Source organism: Alternaria incomplexa (assembly GCF_024043165.1).
Source record: "Alternaria incomplexa strain BMP 0042 chromosome Unknown scaffold_2, whole genome shotgun sequence".
In the NCBI taxonomy this organism is placed as follows: domain Eukaryota; kingdom Fungi; phylum Ascomycota; class Dothideomycetes; order Pleosporales; family Pleosporaceae; genus Alternaria; species Alternaria incomplexa.
The window spans coordinates 496,809-517,553 of record NW_026249851.1 but is presented as its reverse complement, the minus strand read 5'-3'; the positions used below and the strand labels follow the sequence as shown (position 1 = coordinate 517,553).

The 20,745-nt window shown below is 51.9% G+C and overlaps 7 protein-coding genes across 7 annotated transcripts; 5 read left to right on the top strand and 2 right to left on the bottom strand.

Annotated features, from left to right (window-relative positions):
• Window positions 1-2,821: 2,821 nt before the first annotated feature.
• Window positions 2,822-4,978, bottom strand: J4E90_001660 (uncharacterized protein; the record flags this gene model as incomplete). Its single annotated transcript, XM_051431246.1, has 1 exon — window positions 2,822-4,978. The coding sequence occupies one exon, from the start codon at window positions 4,976-4,978 to the stop codon at window positions 2,822-2,824; it is 2,157 nt and encodes a 718-aa protein (XP_051294380.1).
• A 4,646-nt stretch (window positions 4,979-9,624) lies between these two features.
• J4E90_001659 (uncharacterized protein) lies at window positions 9,625-10,250 on the top strand (the record flags this gene model as incomplete). Its single annotated transcript, XM_051431245.1, is given in 2 exon segments — window positions 9,625-10,003; window positions 10,015-10,250. The coding sequence occupies 2 exon segments, from the start codon at window positions 9,625-9,627 to the stop codon at window positions 10,248-10,250; spliced, it is 615 nt and encodes a 204-aa protein (XP_051294379.1).
• A 230-nt stretch (window positions 10,251-10,480) lies between these two features.
• On the top strand, window positions 10,481-10,780 carry J4E90_001658 (uncharacterized protein; the record flags this gene model as incomplete). Its single annotated transcript, XM_051431244.1, has 2 exons — window positions 10,481-10,573; window positions 10,622-10,780. The coding sequence occupies 2 exons, from the start codon at window positions 10,481-10,483 to the stop codon at window positions 10,778-10,780; spliced, it is 252 nt and encodes an 83-aa protein (XP_051294378.1).
• Window positions 10,781-11,243: 463 nt separating this feature from the next.
• J4E90_001657 (uncharacterized protein) lies at window positions 11,244-12,349 on the top strand (the record flags this gene model as incomplete). Its single annotated transcript, XM_051431243.1, has 5 exons — window positions 11,244-11,595; window positions 11,652-11,826; window positions 11,871-11,971; window positions 12,022-12,137; window positions 12,185-12,349. 5 exons carry the CDS (start codon window positions 11,244-11,246, stop codon window positions 12,347-12,349), a joined length of 909 nt encoding a protein of 302 aa, XP_051294377.1.
• A 415-nt stretch (window positions 12,350-12,764) lies between these two features.
• Window positions 12,765-14,041, top strand: J4E90_001656 (uncharacterized protein; the record flags this gene model as incomplete). Its single annotated transcript, XM_051431242.1, has 4 exons — window positions 12,765-12,892; window positions 13,413-13,510; window positions 13,559-13,845; window positions 13,895-14,041. The coding sequence occupies 4 exons, from the start codon at window positions 12,765-12,767 to the stop codon at window positions 14,039-14,041; spliced, it is 660 nt and encodes a 219-aa protein (XP_051294376.1).
• Window positions 14,042-14,301: 260 nt separating this feature from the next.
• Window positions 14,302-15,410, bottom strand: J4E90_001655 (uncharacterized protein; the record flags this gene model as incomplete). Its single annotated transcript, XM_051431241.1, has 3 exons — window positions 14,302-14,604; window positions 14,660-15,292; window positions 15,342-15,410. 3 exons carry the CDS (start codon window positions 15,408-15,410, stop codon window positions 14,302-14,304), a joined length of 1,005 nt encoding a protein of 334 aa, XP_051294375.1.
• Window positions 15,411-16,755: 1,345 nt separating this feature from the next.
• SEC23 (GTPase-activating protein S23) lies at window positions 16,756-19,347 on the top strand (the record flags this gene model as incomplete). The annotated part of the gene is made up of 6 exons (XM_051431240.1): window positions 16,756-16,851; window positions 16,905-17,035; window positions 17,087-17,381; window positions 17,428-18,415; window positions 18,470-18,686; window positions 18,753-19,347. 6 exons carry the CDS (start codon window positions 16,756-16,758, stop codon window positions 19,345-19,347), a joined length of 2,322 nt encoding a protein of 773 aa, XP_051294374.1.
• Window positions 19,348-20,745: the final 1,398 nt, after the last annotated feature.

Genomic DNA, 20,745 nt, shown 5'->3' with positions numbered 1-20,745 from the left:
GACAAGATATCACCGTCAAAATTCCAGATGGGAGTCGAGTAGAGTGATACCGCTTGTTCTTGGGACATCAGTCTTCGCATATATCGATGATGCATGAGTTGTTGAAGTACATTGGTACGGTGTATATGTACAAACCAGTTAGGTCCATGGAGACTCGCCATCGCGATCCATATGCACCTTACCATCTCAGATCTCCGAACACATCTCATCAAAATACATGCGCGCAATATGTCTGCACCGCAGAAGAATCGTGCACGCGCGCATACATAATAACAACTCGAACCAATCGTTCCACGACCATGAACAAGCAGCGCATCATGATCAGTAAACACTGACGCGACAGTTCCCTTCCGATGACTTCACATCATATAACCCTCGCGCATAAACTCGCAACGAGATATTTACCCAAAACAACATGCAGCACGCTCCGCGGAACATCGGATGTAGTCAAAGCCAAACAGTGGATAACGGGCGTCATGCGCGTGGAGCCGAACAAACCTTGAAAGGGTCACCGCTTAACCCACGTACCCATAGACGTGACGATCTTCTAGCGTAAGAACAATGACACCTTCTTTCCAGGGCGAGTAAAAACCTTCCGCGGCACACGTCTTGGACGCATGAACCATTTCCGTCAAAGATGTTCTTCGCTATCTGACACTCTGACGTCGACAGGTCCCGAACCGGATTTCCCCAGAACTCTAAACACACACAAACGACGTCAACAGCCGTGTCTTGTCAGGTCCTACCAGCGCCAACGCCAGCGCCAACAACGACGCGACCTTGGTTTTCTGAAACAAGCCATGCGAACTCTACAGCCGCACCAGCGAAATGTGTGAAGTCGTTCCTGCCGTCAAAGCCGTTACTATCGATACTACTACCAAATCGCTTCGCGCGATCCCCAGCGCTCTTCTCAGCCCTACATGACGTCCTGCAGTCCAACCGCATCGGCCGGTTCCCCCAGCACGCCAAAACCCACCTAACGTGCGTCCCACATTACTCTCAGCACAATTCCGATAGGTCGAATCACTGTCGTACACATGCACCCACAAGCCAGGGCCCGGACGCACTGCACCTCGTCGTTCGTGGGTAGGCAAGGCCCAGATCCGACGTTTTTCGGTGGAGCCCACATGCGTTGGGTCACGTCTGCTCGGTGAAAGTGTACCGAGCGGAATGGAACCACGCCATTCATGTCAAACCATGTGGTTTGTATATGCAAGCTGATGAATTTGGTTCCGGGGGGTTGAAATGGTTGGTGCCGGGTTATGATACCATTGTGATACTTGCTCTATCCACATTTCTTCTTCTTTTGACGGTGACGGGTGTAGTGCATGTCACGCAACCATGGAATCATAGATGCATTTACTTGCATCCTTACACCAGAGTAGGAGCCGGGAGTCTATCTAGGCACACGCACGTAATACATTGTAGATAGACGCATTCATCGCTATCCCCGAGCCTCGGTCCGATTTCCCACTGTTCTTTTGCTTTGAAATGCCAAACCCTGTGCAACATATCAAAGACCAAAAAACAAGGCTTCTAGAATGCTCCGAAAATTCTTCCTCGGTTTTTGATAGGATATGCATACTGGAAAAAAATAAAGGAAGAGGCTGAGGGCTATGTTACTGCACATTGCTAGCGTGGCCGACGCGGGCGGCACCGGCATCTGCTGGGTCCAGATCTCACGGCGCTCCCATTCTGCCGCTTATGTGCTTTTCAGCCCGCATTTGTGCGTCGGAGAGTCGTCTCCGCGGGAACAAAGTCGGATGTATGCTTGGTTGATGTGGTGGTGGTGGCAGGGGATTAAGGTGCTGACAGGTGATGGGTGTGGGAACTACTTGCTGCCCGTGCAGACGTTTGTGCTTTTGTTTGTGGTATGCAGAGCCGATGAGGTTGCACATGGGTCGAGAGGCTGAATCTAGAGTGTGAGACCTTGATGTAGTGTCAGCTTGTGTTGTTCATGCTGTGGTGTGAGGAGCCGTACGATGCTTGCAGTAGGTGGATGGTAGAGGGCGGCATTCTGGTTGAGACCGGCGTCGCCGGTGTTGGGTGTAGGTATGTCGAGCAGGTGGTAGCTGGACATGCACGCCATGGCGACCACTGGAGAACTGTCACAGAGGAACGAGTGTTCACTAGGGAGATATTGGGTGCTGAGATAGAACATTGCTTGACGCTGATATTACTCTGGGGTATCATTGCTAGCTACAATGCATATAGTACATCCGCTTATGTTTTCCCTCCTCTTGCTGTCAAAACTTTGCTGAGTACAATGGAAGGACGAAGAGCTGGCTTTCGCAATTTGAGGAATAGTGAAGTGTTGTACAAATTAATAATGCTCCCAGTGGAGCCGGGTGTATCGAAGAATAGGTAAGGAAATCTAATCGCAGGCGAAACCAAAGCCCACTAGAGCCAGCGATGTCGTCTATGGAAATCATCGCTTTTTTGTTGCACATACAGAAGCCATCTTTTTCGTCAAATCATCGTACCATGCGCCCGCTGGTTCGTCGCTCAAAGTCATGTCCGTAGGAATGTGCTGGAAAATCAAAGCAGAATACTGTACAGTCGAAGAAAAGTAGCCAGAACGCCGGATGATTCAGTTCGGACCAGCGACAACTGAATGAAATGTGACCGCGTGACCGCGAATGCAAGAGGCATGGGTATCAACATCACCCGGTCTCAGAGAGAGCCTTGGTGCGTCGCATTTGATCCGTGAAATGATCAGGTGCATGCCATGGAACGGTCGCGGCTGTTCTGGAAGGTGCGCGATAGCGCGGCAGAAGCTCGGCCTCCGCGGAACATGACCGCGCATGCCATCGGGTCATGCTCAGTCGTGGTTACCTCCGCGCCTGCGGTGCTTTCCGGGGAAGTCGACCTCAGGATGCACGACACGCATGTGGCGTGTCAATGCGTCGTTGCGCGAAAAAGTTTTCTCCTCGACACAGAGTGCGCAGCGAACCTTTTGCTTGCGCGCATTGTGTATCGTGTCCTCGTGACGGGTGAGGTCATAGGGCCGCGAAAATACAGTGTTGCAGGGCTTGCCGGTCGTGGGGTTGATGCGCTCACACTTGTGGGGTCCCGCCTGCGAATTGCGCTCCAAAATAGCCGCCGACGTCATAGCCTGGCTGAGATTGGCACTTCGATGACCCTCACGCTTATGCTTCTGAAGCTTTTGTGGGGTCTCGAAACGCTGGGAGCAGCCATGATACGTGCATGAGTAGGTACCAGACTCGGCGCCCGTCGATGTTGGCTTTGTAATGTAGCGGTCTGAAAGGACGCTGTTCTGGCTGCCGCTCGGTGGCTCAGCTTCGCTCGCACTTGACTCCATTGAAGTCAGGTGGGCAGGGAACTCAGGTGTCTGGTCGACGCCCGACGACATAGTGTTGGGTGTTGATCGATACTGAGATGGCGCGTTCATAGGCATGCTGTGCATGTTCTGTATTGATGGAGTGGCGAAGGTGAAGCTCGATGACTGTGGTAATGATGGCGCGGAGGCAGTGGAGAAGTTTGGTGAGAACTGTTGCGGTACCCAGCTGTCGCGACGGTAAGACTGTGATGATGGAGTGTCGAAGCTGGATTGGGTGGCAGTCCTATATTGGTCGCCACCGGTGTATTGGCTGTCGTACTCGCTAGCGCCACTGTCCGGGAACAATGGAACTTTGGATTCTTCGTCGGATTCCCGGTAGTCTAACAGAGCGTCCTTGGGCGAGATGGTTTTTGGGTCATCGTCGCTGGGCTGCATCTGAGACTTCATAGCGTAAGCCGCATCAGCCTGGCGGTTCTGCTCACGTGCCGCAACAGCAGTGTTCATAGCCGAGTTAAACGTGTTGCTAGGCTGACGGTAGGGTGAGCTCTTGCGGAAGGGTGAGTCACTTCTTGAGGCAGTGCTGCTTGGCGACTGTGAGCGAGCGTACTGTGCTGCCTGGAGCGCACGCTGTACGTTCTCGTTGGCGCTGCTGCGGTATGGCGAGAGCAGCGACGACTGAGCTGGCTTGGAAGACACCGCCTGGGCGGAGGCACTGGGTTCATAGAAGCCAGTGTCGGCAGCAATGTCGGTGTAGGTCCTTTCGAACTTGGGGATAGGGCGGGCGTCTGGGTCATCGTAAGTACAAAACTGATTGAAAAGCCAGGAGTCTATCCTGCAGAGGTTCTCACCATTGGCAGGCATCTTGAAGTCGATATCGTCCTGTGCAGTGTGTGGCGTGGCAGGAGAGTCGTGGCCGTAGCTTGATACTGATTGACCGGCCGAGTGTGCGTAGTCTGGTACGTCATCACTCTGCTCCATGAGCGCTTGCTTCATCGACATGTGTGCGGACATGGTGTGGTCCATGTTGACCGAGTTTGGTGTGTAGTTGCTGCTGAAGTTGTTTCCGCTCATGAACGAGTCCTGGGTAGGTGTATGTGTGGGTGTAGGGAGATGGTTCTGGAACGACCTTTGATATATGTCAGCCACGTTCGATGAGTAAGCCAACGCAGCTTCGTGCGAAGGCGGGTATTCGGGGGGAGAGACGTACTGGTAGCCCGCGGAAGGTCCAACGGCCTGGTATTGCGAGGCACTTGAGCCTACGGAAGACGATGACGATGCGCGCTGGTGGCCGCGGTTCTGGTTCTGGTGTGGTGTCTGGAGCGATTGGCCCTGCACGTTACCATAGTTCCAGGACTCAAGTCCCGTGCTGGCGTTGCTGGTCGAGAGCATAGGCGGTTGTGCGAAGCCCTGGGGAAGCTGCGGTGTGGGTGTCGACTGCTGGATTCGGATGGCCGGGTTCGCGAAGTCGGTGTATGCGCTCGTCATGTACGAGTTGGGTGCACTGCTGGATGAAGTGCCGTAAGACTGCTGCTGGGACTCAAGGTAGTCGTTGAGGAGCTTCTGGTCGTAGAGGTGTTGTGCGGCAAACTGCTGGGGCAGGTGTTGATAGGAGGAGTGTGAAGACGGTGGTGACGGTATGGTTGAAAGGTGGTGACGTTGTGTGGGTAGCGCTAACATAATGGTCGGGAGGAAAAGTAAGGGACCAGCGCGGGTGGCAAGTTGCTTTATACTAGTGGGCTACCGGCCGATGACTCGGTTAGTCTTCGCCGATTTGAGTGAAAGACCACTTGATGAGGTGATCTGGGCAGCACGCGGTCGAAGACGTTCGAAGAATTCAGAGTCTGCGTCGGCTGTGCTCGGAGTGTCGGGATTAAGGTGTATGTGTGTGTGTCGTAAGAGATTGCAAATTGCTGAGCGACAGTTTAAACGGCTTGGGCTGCTGAGTACGCGGAATCGGTTTCCTTTCATACCTCATCCTATGACGCAACCCATGTTGGGCTTGCAGGGGTGTCTACGCTAACATTACGCCAACGCGCAAAAGCGGCGCGATCGACACCACCCTCACGCACCCTGCATACGGCCGCCGCGGGCCCTGTCCGACCGAAGGCTGTGCAGAACCCGGCAGACGACTGTCTACCATACAGAATTTTCCACATGCCTTCGGATACCAGCCGAGAGGCCTTCCCCCAGCGTCCATGACTTGCTCCCAAAATACTGTGCAATCGCTTGTGCCCATCTAGGCGATCTCTGCAGGCATGCTCTCCACGTGAAACGGAGCCCTACGAACCGAACCGTTACTCATCGCTATGCCAGTTGCTCTAGTGTGCAGTCGGCATGTAGCTTGTAGGGCATCGTGCGACGGACCAATTCCAAAGGTCTGTCCATGGTGACACGCCCGTATCTGGTCTAACAGCTGGCCGTTTAGGCTCGCTGGGACTACGATGCTCCAAGACGGGCTGAGCAGCATCGTTCCATGCACAACCTACTCGACAGCGCATGTGCATTACGAATACCAGATGGAGTACGCGACGGGCACCAGCCACACCTCGGCCAGCGTCTACAGTGGTCACATGTCCTCACGCGTGACTCACAGTTGCTCTTTGATGGTTGGATTGTTGGGCCCAAAGCCGTGATATGATACTGCTTTCAGCTCGTGTGTATTGGACGCGAGGCCACGCGGTATCGTTTGGAGATAACCGTCAATAGCCTACCCCATACTCTGTACTATTGATAGCTGGATCTGGTGGCCAAACGGCTCCCGAGGACCACTCTGCTGGCTAGCACAATGCACATCTCTTCAAGAGATGCTGAAACTGGAGATCGATCCACGAACCAATAAACTGGGATGTGCACCTACCAGCTGCGATACTACTAGCATCTGCATCCGAGGTCAGCTCAGATACCGTCTATCCTGCAGGTGGAACCTCCACTTCCGCTTCGGCACTGGCAGCATCCTCTACTCAACAACGGCACTGCCGTGCAACATCCCGACAGCCACAGGTCGAGCACAGCCAAGGTTGCACAAGGAAAACTCTTCACTGAGACTCTCCCTGCTGAATAAACGGCATATGCAACGTGCTGCAAGCATCCTGTGGAGTTGCAATGCAGCCCTAAAACCAACGTGGCATCGCATCGACGGCCTCGAACGGGTAAGATCGGTGGAGAAGGACACAAATGCAGGGTCCATCGCATCACCATGTGGCAGTGCAGCCCTATCGTATGCACGGACAATGTAACTGTTCCGGCGGCCGCGAGGCGATCTGGACCGTTCATTCGCGCGTCGAAGTTACTAGCCACATTTCTAAGCCGGCGCGCTGCCACCCGAGACTTCTGTATCCTTCGATGCCACAACCCGAGTTCTTCTTTCATATTTTGCATTCTCATGCCATGGGGAATACTGTGTCCTTGCAGTCGCTTTCGTATTGCGTCCATCTCCGTCGGACCGAACGAATGCTATTTCATCGCTTACGAGGGTCCATGACATCATCTCTCCGAAGTCTCCTCACCATCCCTTCCCTCACCATCCATCCCAAACGACTGCCGTGCAGAACTCCTGCTTTGCGCTTCTATTTTTGCGAAGCAATATGTCCCCAATGAATATCCTTTCCCTGACGTCTTAGTCGACAACCTGCTGGTCATTGAAACTGCCCATCACTTCTCGAAGCTCGCCCGATGTGGTCATCGATCGCCAACGGCTGAGCGGGCACCATCCCTAGCCCTTGTGCCCGCCAATCCGCGAGCGCGGGATGATGAGACCCTGCGTCTGCTTGTTTTCGACAAAGTTTCTGCCGGTCCACCTGCTATGACAGGAAGCATGACTGCCGATCATGACGCCTGAGGCCTGATAGTCGCGTGTTTGTGACTTCTCCACTCACAACGCAGCTGTGACATATTCGATGCACCGGTCACTATACATCTTCAAGTATGTATGGATAGCATAGCAATGCTCGCCCAGGTATTTCTATTCCTATGCTCTTATCTGTTCTCCATCTGCCGGGATAAGAATTTTACAAGTCCTGCTCGCATATGCAGGGCAAGCGCCTTCCGATGTTCTTCCACCTAACGGTTCTTTTGGGGTTCGTGAGGCTCGGAAATGTAACAGGGCGTCGACCGTTTCCGGTTTTGTGCCTCATGGCATTCGGGACCTGGTTTGCAACGTCATCCGTCATGCGCTCAGTCACAACCGCTCTCCTGACTGATGCATCACCAAGATAATTGCTTCTTTGTCAGTGGAGATGCGACCTGATCTAGCGGATCCTGCGACACCAATACCGCGATGCGGAGTTCATCCGGTCGTTCGGTCGGTCGAGTTCGGAGATCTGCCGAGTCAAATCTCACCACACCCTCTGCGCTGACTGCATTCTTCGCAATCTGTTGGCCCTCAACACTGCAAAAGCATTCCTGCTTCCTCTTTCGTTAACCGGTGGCATCACCTCGGTCGTACCATAAAGCGACTTTACGCCGAGACACACTTTAAGCGCGAAATACGCGCGGAGTTGCGTTATCTCCGGATTCCACGCGACCCTTTGCAAATTATTCATGCGTTACTCAGCGCTGACAGATCATGAATCTTTGTCGCAGTCGGTGGAAGGTCCGTCGTTGCTCCGAAGTAAACCCATACGCACTGCATACGAGAATCCTATACACCATCGGCGCAAAATAGCCGGGTGCAGGCAGCTAGTCCACGTTACGAGCCTCTTGCGAGGCTGATGATGGTAAGCAAGCTAGCTTACGATGGTTCAGGCAACGGTACGCTCAACGCGGGTCTCAATACGGGTGTTCGTGCGCTAAGCCCTCTGTCTGTGGGTTGCGCTTTCTCAGATCTTGTTCTCTCGCTAATCTGCGATCAGTAGTGTGTCTCCACATGGCGACACTGTCAGCGCTGCTCGTTTGGGGCCGCGTAGGCTTTGGCCACCTGCATGTCAGCCTCGCAAGCCATGATCCTTGATGTAGGTGTAAGCTTTTGGGCTGTATGTAAGGTTGCCTAGGTATGCTGGATGTCTGTCGGCGAAATTGTACCGTGGAACTGGATTCCACGTGTACATGGGCGTTAGCGTTAATGTTGTTGATGCCTTAGCAGCGATCTTGGTCTTCGCAGGCATGTGGAGTTTTGAGATATAGAGAGCTTTTGTATACATGTGATGTTCAGAGTTGGATGGTCTATGGTGCATATCATTCAACTAGTGCGGCTGCTTCAACGACCCCGCAGTCTATGCTCCTTCTCCTCTTCACACTGATCATCACCTTTATGGTTCTGTTCTGGATCTTCTAGGGCCACATGAAAACTTTGATTCGCGAGTGAGAATCGGACGTGCCTCATACGAGCATACACGCCCCTCGGCGGGTATTAACACTGATTGCGAACGACTGGCTCGCGCCAAAGATCAAGATACTCAGATATACTAAAGACATAACGAGCGGGGTCTTTACCAATAGCCTTACCTATGAGCTCAACACCGTACGAATTCGCTTCGTCTCTAGCAACAACATTCTTTGGCGCCTCTCACATTCCGTGACCAACCTAGGGAGGCATTCCAAAACTCAAATGTTACGTGGTCAGTCACCGCTTTCCTAGCTACACTTGCGAGCTTGATGCATTTCAAGTTGTAATATGATTGAGTAGCTGAATTAACGTAGATCTTTAGTTTGCTAATCGCATGCTTGTTGTTCGAGGCTCTCTCTCAGTGCAACCCGTGCCACGATGCTTCATTCCTAATTGCTATCTTCGCCATCTTCGCCACAGAAGAGATGCACCCGCCGTATCAGATGAGGTCTGATTCACATTATCTAAAAAGCTGAGCATGCCTCGCCTCACCACGTTCGACTTCTCGGGACTTGCATTGCTGGCATGCTGTACGCGAGGTGAGTCCATGCTTCCGCCTCAGTGAATGCGCACGATGGCACTTCAATAGCCAGCGATCTCGACATCCTCCACCGTCTTCTAATCAGCCGCGAGTGTACTAATTCTGTCGGATCTGGGGAAGTTGGGGGTGCTGAAGCGGACGCTCCTGCCTACGCTCCTGCCCGTCAACAGTTCTCACCACGCGCTAGCCATCGCGCCTTGCCGTATTCGGTATAGAGCAAACACTGAACATCGAGCCTTCAGCACACTCACTGCTTCCATCTCAGCTGAAGTCTTCGCGTTCCGTACCGGACTCACCTACTACAACCAAAGACTGCCCGCCGCTCGTCCGGGTTTCCAACTTACATCTCACACTGACGCTTTCACCGATGCGTCACGCTTAGCGCCTCTTCGCCCTGGGTCCTGAATCACCGCGGGCCTGGACTCGAACTCTAGCAGACCGCTTGACAAGCATAGTGAAATGGCCATTATTCCCGAGCATCCTGGTCTGGAAGTCAAGATCTGTGTTCGCGGACAGCAATTGCATGAGTACGACGACGATGACAAAGCCACTGCACTGAAGACGATTACCAAGTACATCGAAGCGCGCTCAGGCGAGAAGTTCTCGATCGTGGCTGATTACAAGCCTCCATTCCCAGATCAGTATGGTGTTCTGGCTCGAGTTTGTATTGACGGGGTAGAGATGAACTGGATACTCAAGCGAGATGAACTTTCCCAAGGCCGGAAGTTCAATAGCTATCGTTCTTACCAAGGCGGCGAGTGGGTCAGACAGAGATTCACATTTGCCAAACTGAACATTCGCAAGTACTATGAAGACCTGTTGATGTCATCCACTTACGGTTTTGTGCAGTAGAAGAGGCCGATAAGGCTGCGCCTGATGTTGTTGCTCTGCAGCAGAGTCTCAGCATCAAAGGCTGTATTACACTATCTCTTAACTTCATCGATATTACCCATGAGACGGTCATTGACGAGATAAGTTACAGCGACGATAGACACCAGCAACTTGCAGCGCTCCAGGAGATTCCAGAGAAGGCGCTCAAAGGCGACGCCCTATCGCACCAAGCAGTGTATGTAGAGAGTGGGTAAATTTGTTGATTAGCAAAGAACTGACTTCTTCAAAAGCCTATCAAAGCCCCGGAAATGCCAATCAAAATGCTCTGGTCAACGGATATACCACGAATTTGTAGACAAGAAGCCATTTGCGACTTTTCACTTCAAATATCGGTCGCTTGGTGAGTCACGATCACGCTCATATAGTGCCACCCGCTGACACTTATGACTTTCAAGCGAGCATACAAGCACTTCATCTTGTCTCCATGAACGAAGCGCCTCCTGTCCCCCTGGAAGACAAACTCGCAAAAGACCTGTCGCCCAAAGAGCTGAGAGAACTGCTAAACCGTGCGCAACAAGTGTGTATGCGCCGCAAATCTCCGGCGTTAATACTTACGTATATATAGCGAGAGTCTGAGAGCACCTCTATCAAGACCGAAGATGAAGCCACTACTGGAGTCAAGCGCGAGAGGATCATCGATGATGATGACGACGAAGTGACCTATGTCGAGACGCGACAGCGCAAACGTCCGCACGTGGAGCGAGAAATCATCGTGTTAGACTGAGAGAGGATATCTATTCTATCTTCACGGCGCGGAGTTCAAGGTGGTATAGAAGTCAAAAGACGGCATAGTTCGAGATGGAAGCGAACTCCGAACCCTGGACCGACTCGAATTTTACGCATGGAAGCATACTGCCAAAGCATTGATATATGGGACGGCCTCTAGGGGCGTGTACGAATGATTAGGCTAATCGCCATGGAAGAACACATCTTTCTACATATTTAGGAATGTTTAGATGTAGCCACTCGGGAACTTTAGTCACCGCTCATGTCCCTACAGCATGCCAGCACTTGTCAGTATGATATTTGCCTTTACCTCCTTAGCTCCATTCACGCCTTGCCTGCGTCTCTCACCTCGGCTCAGCAGTACGCAGTATTTAAGGGCCCGAGCATCCTGCTTTCGAGACCTTCCTTCCTTCTTCCTTCCCACCAGTAATACAACTTACTTCCAGATATCTTGCTACGCCATGGCTGTTCATCCATTCTTGCCCGGCCTTACGGTCGAAATCATCGTCAATAACGCTCTACTCCCTGAGTACGACGACGATAGCGTCACTCCCGCGTCGCCGACGACGGTCACGAAATACGTCGAAGCAACATCTGGAGCCAACTTCGCGATCAAAGTATCACTCATAGAAAAAGAGTTTCCTTTCCCGAAGGGTTACATTGAAGCTGCGGTCAGTCTCGATGGGCGAAGGTTGATGAGTGCAATCATAAGCGAAGCCCAGTTCTTCAAACATAGAATGATTGAGGGCCGTCAGTCCCAAATCGGCGAACACTATAAGATACAGAGATTCTGCTTCGCTGAGCTCGAAATCAGTAAGTTCAGGCGAAGAAGGACTTAAATTACTCTGAAGCCGAGCTAATGATTGAAGTTGACGGTACTACATACCTTTCTGATGTGGTATCAGCTAGCACTATCACTGTCGACTTGACTTACGTACGAAACCTGCGCTCGCGTACCCCAGATCACATTGTCGGGAATATCTCAGAATCAATACAAGTCCCTGAAAAGGCGCTGAAAGGCCAGACCTACACTCATAGAGCTGGGTACATTACTCCGCACACAGTATAAATGACGCTAATATATATAGGCTATCTGAACCCGTAGCATGGGAAAGAGGGCGCTATGTAGATTGTGACGATGTAACCGACTCGCCTTTCGCAACATTCAACTTCAAGTATCGCTCCATCAGTAAGTTAAAGCAGTCTGCATCAGGCTTTGACATTCATTGACCCAGTTAGATGCTCTTCGGATCCTGGGTCTCGTCCCACCCGAGCCCACCCCTCCACCTCTGGAAGAGCGACCCGAAGAAGAGCTCACTCCGGAGGAACTACGCGAACTTGTCAAACAGCTCAAGGTATGTTGATGGTAGAGGTTCACAATACCATATACTCACTACTACAGGAGCAAAAAGCTGCTGCAGTCAAGGTCAAGAAAGAAGCCGTCGACAAGCGCAAGCAGGTCGATGAGGCTATCGGATCCAGCGATGACGAGGAGGTCACGGTTGTAAGGTCTAGAGACCGGAAGTGTCACCGTGGTGCGGATGACGAGGTTATCGTGCTGGACTAGGAGCGTGTTTTAGCCGTGCAAAAGTTCATGTCGGATGGACACATACATATGAGCTGGAGACTCCAGACATATTTCAATTCAATATCTGATTAACGCTCATGTTACTTTGCAGCAGTTGCTTGGACTAGTGACTAACTTGTCCTAAGAAGACCATAGCAAAACCCGATGTTTGTTATTCGTGTTATGGTCACTCACCTATCTGTCAGTTCGTTGCTCCTGCCAATTTGAGTCGTCCTCGCTCTTACCGCATTAGTATCTAAGCAGCAAGATTTTCCTCGCTCACCCTCACTTTGAGAGTGTCCAGTGTCCAAGCGCCTTGTTGCCTGCCACAAGCGAGACACCTAAATCATTTTCCTCTGCTGACATCTACTTTCCACTTCTCTCACCGCCACCCGAATCGGTTTACGACATCAGCATGGCGATCCATGCCGACTACCCAGGCCTGACGGTTGAAATGTACATCGACGGCAAACCACTTGAGGAATACGAGAACGAGGAAGAGGAAGATGTGCCTAAGACAACCACGCGATACGTTGAGTGCCGGTCAGGAGCCGAGTTTGCAATAGAGACGAAGTTCAAGGCACCTTTTGCGCCGATAGACACGTCGATTGTCACTTCTCTGGACGGCAAAAAAGTGCACTCACAAGTTGCACAGCCGCATGAGATACTGACGAGGGTCTACAAACAATTTCAGCATAAATGGAAGGAAAATGGTGAATGGCGGGCATCTAAGTTTCTCTTCTCTAGCCTCAATTTCGGTATGCGAGTTCCTATCAAAAGCTGCATTGGAGCTGTCACATGCGGAGATACAGAAACTGACACATCAAAGTGGAAAACAGCATAGGAACCGCCTGCGAAGAGAATCTTAGCTCAGTGGGGATCATATCCGTCACATTAGCAAAGATTCTGAGCAAGAGACCATCGCCACGTCCAATCAGTAGGAAGGTGACTTTGGGAATGGTTGGGCCAATATCCGAAGAGGATTTCAAGGACGGCTCGCGCTCTCATTCAATAAAGTAACTGCACAATCTGGTATCGCCAATCCATGCTAATGCTGGTATAGGCTCGCTGCAAGTCAGACGATAAAACCCCCTTCACGAATTGAGTTTGCGAAGGAAAAAGAGCCTTTCGTTACATTCCGGTTCAAGTATCGCTCGATCGGTGAGTAGTCAACTGTTGGGACTAAGTATAGGACTTACACAGCAACAGCCGTACTCGAATCTCTCGGCATCATTCCTCACCCACCGATTCCCTCGTTGAACCCGCAGCTGGAAAGAATGCTGAACGAGGAATCAACTGCTACTACTCCACGACCAAAGACCGTCAGCAGCACACCCACTCCGTCCCAACAGGATTCCGGCCAATCCATTCTTACCGAACACGACGGACTCAGAGATTCGGAAATTATTGCTCTCATCAAGCACTACCGAGGCGACAACAAGGGACTAGCGGGTCAAAGCCGGAAGCGTCTACTGCTACTGCTCAAGCATTACGAGGTAAGAAACTCACAAAGTCGGGGTCTGGAAGTCACTAACCATCCTGCAGGAAGAAGACGTTGAAAGCGTACAGATCAAGCAAGAGCCCATCTCGAATGAACTGCAAGCGCGGATCAAGCGCGAGCACGCTGATGATGGCGCTGCGCACGGACAGGGAAAGAAGCGCAAGCCTGAAGTCGTAGTCCTGGATGATTGAGTAGTATGGACAGCGACTAGGTGAGGAAACTGAGGGTATGGCTTTTCGTGGTTTATGCAGTAATATTGATCTGCTTTGCGATCTGCATTTTGGAAAGACACGTGGTATTGGAAAAGCACTTAGAAGGGAATTGGCTCAACGTCTTCTGCAGAGGCCCCTGCGATGAAAAGCTTTCAGAAAATGAACTGCGAACGACTGTCAGCGAAATGAATGTATTCAAATTTGCGTCGAAATATTGCACATATCCTCTCGACCACTTTCTACCAACGCGCAGCAGTCGCAGTAGGCGTAGCATACGTGTCGCTCCAACTCGCAGTGTACTTTGAACTTCCCACAATCGTCTGACTCTTCACATCCGCAAACGTCGCGCTCGTCACAACACTATCGGTACCAATCCATGTGCTCCACGCAGTAGCAGTCGTAACACCATCGACGGGTCCGACTGGGACAGCGGTAGTCTCAGCCCAGGCACCAGACCATACGGTAGGACCTGGGATAACGTAGTCGGTGACGCATGGGGTCGTAGAAGTCTTCGGCTTCTTGGTCTCGGTGGAGCAGTATACCTGCATCAGATTAGCGAACGATCTACACGCCAGTACTTAGGCAGGAGAGACTCACGTTGTGCACAACACCAGGATCCTCATAAGAGTACGCTCCAGGGAAGCTCACACCCTCAGGTAACTCCACCTCGCCATCGCCTTCAACCTCGATCTGAACACAGTCGGGGTAAAACTGTGCGCCTCTCTTCGGGTTCGCGAGATAGCTCACATCGCCCTCGTGCAAACCAACCATCTCCGCACGAATGATGTAGTGTCCTGCCTTCAGCCCCTCGGGCACCCTAACATTCATATGCCCAAAGTTCATCGCAATATCGCCCGTAGTACTCCACTTGCCCGCCTGCGGGAACGGGTTACTCTCGAACTTGCCCTCGTGCCAGATCTTGACGAAGGAGTTCTCAGTCGGCGGATCAGGCGAGATATAGATGAGCGAGGGGCCATGGTGCGAGTTGGCGATGACTTCGTCTTTGTTGTTGCGGTTCTCGTGGTGCCAGTCGAAAGTTAGATTGTCGCCAGGCTGTACTTTGATGGTGTCGTGGGCTTGGATGTCGCCCATGACGTTGCAGCGCATGTCGATGGAGTTGAGGTCTTTGACGGGCGAGTTGTTGTAGCCGCCTTTGCCATTTTGGCCGTTGTAGGCGGGGATGCGGACGCCTTTGAAGGTTCCTTGGTCTATGCCGTTGACGAAGACGCCCTGGGGGTGTTAGTATAGGGACTGGGGAGTTGGGGATGGCTGAGCATACCCAGATGAAGGTATGAGCGTAGGCTTGACCTGCAAGAAGCGAGATGAGAAGTGCAGAGGTGCGAGCCATGATCATGGACTGTAGGATAGACTGGACTTGGAGGATACAGAGAGCACCAAGCAAGCGTTGCTACACACATCGCGAATACATATATACCCAATTTTGAACAGCCATACCTGAGTTCTAATGCGTCGTACAGTACATTGGCAGGTGATGAGGCTAGTGTATTGGGATGCATTTACCCGATCGGACTCAGATTGTTAATATATCAGGAGTTCGCATACGTCCAAACACAGCTGCAGATCTGGAGGCTCCAACGGTAACATCGGAAGTGTCTCCGGCAATGTGTAATTAGATCCGTAGACTGCGGCCGATCATGGTGTTCGACGTGGTTGTCGTTGTATAAGTTACATGAAGTCCAAATGCTCCATATTCATCAGACGCTTCTGACAGAATCAAGACGGCCACGCTCGCCTCGCAACGAACCGCTTGAATAGGAATGTAGTGATTGGGGCTTTTGCCCCCACGTAAGGACTTGAGTTCGTTGTACAAACGCGTCGTCAAAAAGGGAAGCCCTTGGATGTCATCAATCGTTAGGCTGCTAACTAGCGTAGGCTCTTTAAAGAGCTGGATGGGTCTGAACATCAGAAGTGACGTGTACGATTGCCTGAAGGCTACAGTGATCGAGTAGGTGGACGTTATCTTCAGCGAGACTATGAACCATGGTCAACAATGAGTACGGTATGAAGAACACGTTGCTTGACGATGCGGATTGAAATTGCCTGCCTTGAAGGCTTCCTTCTAGTCCAGATGGAAGGTCCACGATATTCTAATGACGAAGACTGCACGATGATGGAATGTGACCTCTGCTGATTCCCAACCTATCAGTATACTCAGAATGAGTTTTCCAGATCGGGCGCCCAGCCATGGGTCTAAATCTCTTCTTCGCGCAGCGCGAAAACAGGCTCATTCATCAGAGAAATGGGAGCCTGCCGTTACGTAGTGTATTTGTTGCTGGCGGTGATGAAGAGAAAAAGAGCGACGGCGAGGAAAATCGCGGTTTTGAGGCTGGGGCGGAGCGGAGCTTCGGTGGTGCTAGACCGGATTGGGAGCGCTAGGGCAAGAACATCTGGCCGCATCGCCAACTGTGGTATCCACGCAAGTTCAAGTGCGTGAGCTTCCTACGACGTTGCATTATCCTGTGCAGTTGTTGCCTTGAGGGAGGAACACTTGACACGTCTCGGTATCTTCTGCTGCATACAACTACAGCTCCCCGTCTCGCGCCTGCTACACTTCACACCGCCCCGCCAAATCTCCCATCGTGGGCGCCCTCGGTCCCTCCACCACCAACCTTCGATAACCCTCACCCACCCCAGACCTCCTCGCGCAGCGCACATAGCTGCAACCGCCCAATATGGCCGACTTCGAGGCGCTCAAGGACCAATGGAGCGACATTGAAGACAGGGATGGCGTCCGTCTCAGCTGGAACACGTTCCCCAGCACGCGCATGGTACGATAGGCAATATCGGCGCGAGGGACGCAACGTACTGATGCGGTCTACAGGAAGCTTCCCGCCTAGTCGTCCCCATTGGTGCACACTACACGCCTCTCAAGGAGAAGACGGACACTCCGCTGCTCCAGTATGAGCCTGTCAGCTGCAGGGCGCCATGCAAAGCTATCCTCAACCCCTACTGGTATGTCTGGCATAGTCTCTTCCAACTTATCTCAAGCTGACATGGAGACAGTCAAATTGACATGCGCGCCAACCAATGGATATGCCCCTTCTGCTTGAACCGCAATCACCTCCCCCCGCACTACAAGGACATCTCCAACCAGCAGATGCCCCCAGAGATGCACCCGAACAGTACCACGATCGAATACCGCCTTCCCCGACCCATACCGAGCCCGCCCATCTTCATTTTCGTGGTAGACACATGTCAAGAGGAAGACAGCTTGAAGGCGCTGAAGGACTCGATCATCATGGCTTTGAGCCTGCTCCCAGCATACGCGCTGGTTGGTCTGGTCACATACGGTACAATGGTAGGTACAGGAAGCTACAATGAGTGTTATAAGCTGACAGCAATAGACACAAGTACACGAGCTGGGCTACACCGAATGCGCCAAGTCGTACGTCTTCCGCGGAAGCAAGGACTATTCCACCAAGCAAGTGCACGAGATGCTAGGCCTTAGCCAGATGGCTCCTCGACCCGGTGTCCCACAGCAGCCTGGTCGACCACCTATGGGCGCTCCAGGTGGCGTTGGCACGCGCTTCATCCTACCCGTATCGCAGTGCGAATTGCAGTTGACCAACGCTCTCGAATCAATCCAGCGGGACCCCTGGCCGGTCGCGAACGACAAGCGTCCCTTGAGGTGCACCGGTGTTGCGCTCAGCGTTGCTGCTGGACTCCTGGAGACGAGCTTCATGAACAGTGCCGCCCGCATCATGTTGTTTAGCGGTGGTCCAGCCACCGAGGGACCTGGTATGGTTGTTGGCCCGGAGCTGCGCGAGCCCATCCGATCGCACCACGATATCGACCGCGACAACATCAAGTACTACAAGAAGGCACTGAAGTTCTACGAGGGCCTTGCGAAGCGCATCTCCCACAACGGCCATATTGTTGACATCTTTGCCGGATGTCTGGATCAGGTCGGTCTTCTTGAGATGAGGGGTCTTGCAAACAACACTGGTGGACACATGATCCTAACGGATAGCTTCACCTCGTCCATGTACAAGCAATCCTTCGTGCGCGTTTTCAACAAGGATGCGGACGACAACCTCCTTATGGGATTCAATGCTGAGTTTGAGGTGCTGACAACCAGAGAGTTGAAGATCACTGGTCTTATTGGACACGCCGTGTCGCAGAACAAGAAGTCAGTCTCTGTTGGTGAGACGGAATGCGGTATCGGAAACACATGCGCCTGGAAGATGTGTGGCATCGACCCTGAAGCCTCATACTCGATCTATTTCGAGATTGCCAACCAAGGCGGGTCCAACGTGACCTCTTCGCAGCAACAGGCTCTCATTCAGTTCCTCACATACTATCAGCACTCCGCTGGTCAATATCACTTGAGAGGTATGAACTCCCTGAAACGTGTCTATACTAAGCATGCATACTAAAAATTCACAGTTACCACCGTGGCCCGACCCATGAGCGGTCCATCTGGCGATCCTGCCATTGCCCAGTCCTTTGACCAAGAAGCTGCTGCCGTCCTCATGTCGAGGATAGCAGTCTTCAAGGCTGAGGTTGACGATGGCCCTGACGTTCTTCGATGGGTCGATCGTATGCTTATCCGACTATGCGCTCGCTTCGCCGAGTACAGGAAAGACGACCCGTCGTCATTCAGGTAAGTCTTTCATCACTTTGGACATATAGTTCTCGCTTCGATATCACATACTAACCACTAAACCAGGCTCGAGAAGAACTTTACACTATACCCGCAATTCATGTTCCATCTTCGTCGGTCGCAGTTCCTGCAAGTCTTCAACAATTCGCCCGACGAAACTGCCTTCTACCGTCACGTCTTGAACCACGAGGATGTTAGCAACTCCCTCATTATGATTCAGCCAACACTAGACAGCTACGGCTTCGACCACGAGGGTGGTCAGCCTGTTTTGCTCGACTCTAGCTCCATTCAGAACGAGACCGTCTTATTGCTCGACACATTCTTCCACATTCTCATCTTCCACGGCGAAACAATGGCCGAATGGCGGAAGGCTGGATACCAAGAGCAAGAAGGTTATGAAAACTTCAGGGAGCTTCTGGAGGCACCGAAGGAGGATGCCAAGGAGCTCATCCAGGACCGTTTCCCATTGCCTCGATTCATCGTCTGTGATGCCGGCGGTTCACAAGCTCGTTTCCTGCTCAGCAAGCTCAACCCCTCGACCACACATCAAACTAACAGCTATGGCGGTGCTGCGACAGCTCAGACCATCTTCACCGACGACGTCAGTCTGCAGACTTTCATGGACCATCTTATGAAGCTCGCAGTATCGGGCACAGGCTAGATTCGCTGTATCTTGTAAGCTTAGTTGTCATCGATAATGCAGCGGCGAGGCAAAATAAGGGTTGTATGTGTGGTCTTTGTGTTACATCATTAGCGAAATGAAATCCTTGAATGTCTATATAACTTTGGGTGCGACTTGTGGTGATCTCATCAGGTTCGATCTCATCGTGGATAAACTCTCCACATTCGTAGTAGTCTCAACTTTAACATATTCGTGTTACCGTTATGTCCTCTCCTATAATCTAGCGACCTCTCCCTCGCTCACGGGCTCTGCCATCTCCTCGGCTACATCTTACTAACATCCCAATCCTTAGCCTCACTACCCTGGACATGCTCTTCCGCCAACACCTCCCCCGTACCCGGAACCTGAAACGGCTCTGCAGGCAACGTGATAGCAATGAACCTCGCAGGCTCAGTCTCCGACGCATTGTGCCACTTGTGCATCGTGCCTCGCTGGATAACATGATCCTATTCCCAATCTATCAGCAGCGTTGCAACATAAACCCACATCCTTCTTAACTACTCCCAAACGACCCCGAATCGAAGAAAGCAAGGAGGAAAGGGGACAAAAAAAAAGGAATACGTACACCAGGTTTCAAATCCACCATCTCCCCAGTCGCAGTCTCCATACGGACATCGCCATGGGTGCAGATTACGTAGTCGATAGATACAGTGCGATGCATCATACTAGCCTGCCCGGGAGCGAGGTCGCAGACGATGAGGTGGGAGCCAGAGCCGTTGGCTACGATGCTGCGGCCTGTGTAGCTTGATTCTCCTTCTGTGGATGTGTAGGCAGAGATGTCCTGGTCGTTTTGGAGGGAAGCGGGGATGGAGGATGTGGCGTCTGGTTTGGGGGTGGGGTTAGTATGTCTGCTTGATGGATATGTGGACGGTGTGTAGTGTCGTTTGAGTTTCTACTGTGGATGGGTGGTATGGGCAAGACGTACACGATCGAGATGTACCACCGATACCTGGGTATCCGTAGTACTGTAACTTTGGGCTTGAGTGAACAGTGCTTTTGCCCTCTGCGTTGTGGGTGATGATGTGGCGTTTTGCTGGGGGTAGGGATGTAACGGAATCATACATTTGGGATGCCGCGAGGCGTGCGTCGTTCTCTGCCATTCTGAAGTGATAGATGTGAATAGAGATGGAAAAATAGAAACGATGAAGGGTAGATGAACAGATATTATTGACAGAGTTTCAGCAATGTAGAGGCAATGTATATCTTAGCGTAGGAAGCACTCATCTTATACAAGAATCATCTCCCGTGCCTACTAGAGGCAAGATCCACTCTACGGAAACTTTCCACGTGTGGACAGGTAAGCGCGAATATATTTTGTGCTCCTTCTGCATGAGGTTTAAAGGTGGAGTAAAGACCAGGGGGGAAGTGCCCACTTGA